This window comes from Schizosaccharomyces japonicus, assembly GCF_000149845.2.
Source record: "Schizosaccharomyces japonicus yFS275 unplaced genomic scaffold supercont5.13, whole genome shotgun sequence".
NCBI classification, from domain to species: Eukaryota; Fungi; Ascomycota; class Schizosaccharomycetes; order Schizosaccharomycetales; family Schizosaccharomycetaceae; genus Schizosaccharomyces; species Schizosaccharomyces japonicus.
In genome coordinates this window covers 250-2,296 of record NW_011627872.1, presented here as the reverse complement: position 1 = coordinate 2,296, position 2,047 = coordinate 250, and the positions used below count along the sequence as shown (strand labels likewise).

Below are 2,047 nucleotides of genomic sequence, written 5' to 3'. Positions count from 1 at the left end.
AGAGAAAAACGAGTGAGGGGGCCTATTCCGCTGACTAAGTATACTCTAAGTATTGTATTCATGTAGCCCGTAATTACGCGACTGCAAATAAGAATACGCGATCCTCGTATGACCTTTGTAGCGACCACAATTGCTCCGCAAATTTCGGCGGTTACTTAATGTCGGCGTTTTCCGACTTTGCTCACTCGCTATTGGCCGTAGCGTTGCCGACGTCACACTTTCTAAAGGGAAATGAGCAGTCACATTGTTGCTAATAATAGTAACAATAATTATATAAATATTAGAATAGGAACTACTAATATGACAAGTTCTATTCTCCTATTTCCTAGTGTATAAGTTCTTAAAACTTCCACTTTCGTTTGATACGTCTAAGTCCCTTAGCGTATCATAACATTGTCTACATATCATGATATAGCTATGTACCTTAAGGAACGGTTTTTGCACGGGACCGCGTATGACGATGAAAACACAGCTTTCGACTTACAAGCTGGACACACAAGAAGGACTGCAACAATAGTCTACGGAAGAACAGATGAAATGCCTGGAGTCGGATCCTCCAATCTGTTAACGCAGTCCTTAGTCGTCTCTAAGCTTTGGCAAGACTTACTAGAGATTGACGTAAGCTTGGAGCTTAATGCTCCTAGTAGTAACTCTGAGGAGGATAGTAGAGTAATTGCCCTTGCTCTCAAGTCTCACACAAAGAGGAGAAGCATCCTACAACGTCTTCTGCTTTGCGTTATGAAGACAGACAGTGTGTCACTACTAGTAAGCCCATGTCTTACCGGCTTTCCTTCCGTACGACACCAATCTCTGCTCCCGCCCCGGTTGTCATTCAATGCTTGCAGGGCCTGAGACAAGTATTGCAGCAACCAAAAGCTGCTTTTCGATCACCTGAACAAGCACATATCTGCTCACTCGCATACATGCGAAAGTCAAACTTACTCTGCATCCAGCCGACTGGTTCTGGCAAGTCTCTATTATTCCTGATACCCGCCTTTCTTGAGGCAAAAGAAAATGCAAACATGGTTACAGTCTTGGTAGAGCCACTGCTCTCACTTCGCCGTGATATGATAAGGCGGGCACAAAAAATAGGTCTTCAGTACTGCCACACCCTGGAGGGTATGAACCATTATCAAGAAGTCAACAGCCTACCTAACATAATGGCTCTTACTATCGACCAAGCGGTCTCCGCTAGTGCGATGAATCTTTTCGCTAGTCTGAATGCGAAGAAACAACTAGCACGTATTGTAAGGTCGAGCGAAGAATGTTCTGTAAAACAAGTGATGGTTATTTGGGAGCTAACACTAAGGTTTATATAGGAGAAAACTAGGAAGCGGGCTTAGTCCGCTGACTAAGCGTGACGTGATTATGCAGTCACATAGCCCGTGATCGGGCGACTGCAGATAAGGTCACGCGATCCTCGTATGACCTTTGTAGCGACCACAATTGCATTCCGAAGTTTTGCGATTACTTAAGTCGCATTGGTCGCTCGCTATTGTCGTAGCGCTGCGGACGTCACACTCTCCCGGGCTTTAAGAATAGGGTTATACACGTGATGTGTAAAAATGCCGTTTTGTGGGGTTTTGGGAGAGATAGCTCAGAAATTGCGTTGAGACTGAAATAGTGTGTTGTAGCGATAAAATTAACGTAATCCGATCGCACTCGCTAAGTCTTAGGTTTTTAGGTTTTGCTCGTAGGGGTTTTGAGGGGTTTCTGCTAATACCCTGGGGTAGGGTATAAGGTTATTGGGACCGGTTTTCCGTGACTGTCGGAAAAATATCGCATAAAAGGCTGGATTTGTTGTCGGTAACGAGCCATTCCAATGTTTTTCCGATGCTCGTTTCGAGGCCCTCAACTTTGCCCGAAACTTTGAAAATTTTTTTTTTGTTCGTTTTTGTGAGTTTTCTTCTTTGGGTGGCGTTGTTGTTGTTCCTTACTCACTTTCTTTTAGGTTTTGCTGATTACCGACTGAAGTCGAAGGCAGGCGAGTCGTGGAACCGAGGTGAGGATGAGTTTTGACGGAAGGGCCCTCCGTTGATTCTTGTCT

The 2,047-nt window shown here is 44.6% G+C and overlaps 1 protein-coding gene across 1 annotated transcript; it reads left to right on the top strand.

Moving 5' to 3' along the window:
* Positions 1 to 417: 417 nt before the first annotated feature.
* Positions 418 to 852, top strand: SJAG_06640 (hypothetical protein; the record flags this gene model as incomplete). The annotated part of the gene is made up of 1 exon (XM_011050780.1): positions 418 to 852. One exon carries the CDS (start codon positions 418 to 420, stop codon positions 850 to 852), a length of 435 nt encoding a protein of 144 aa, XP_011049082.1.
* Between the last annotated feature and the right edge of the window lie 1,195 nt (positions 853 to 2,047).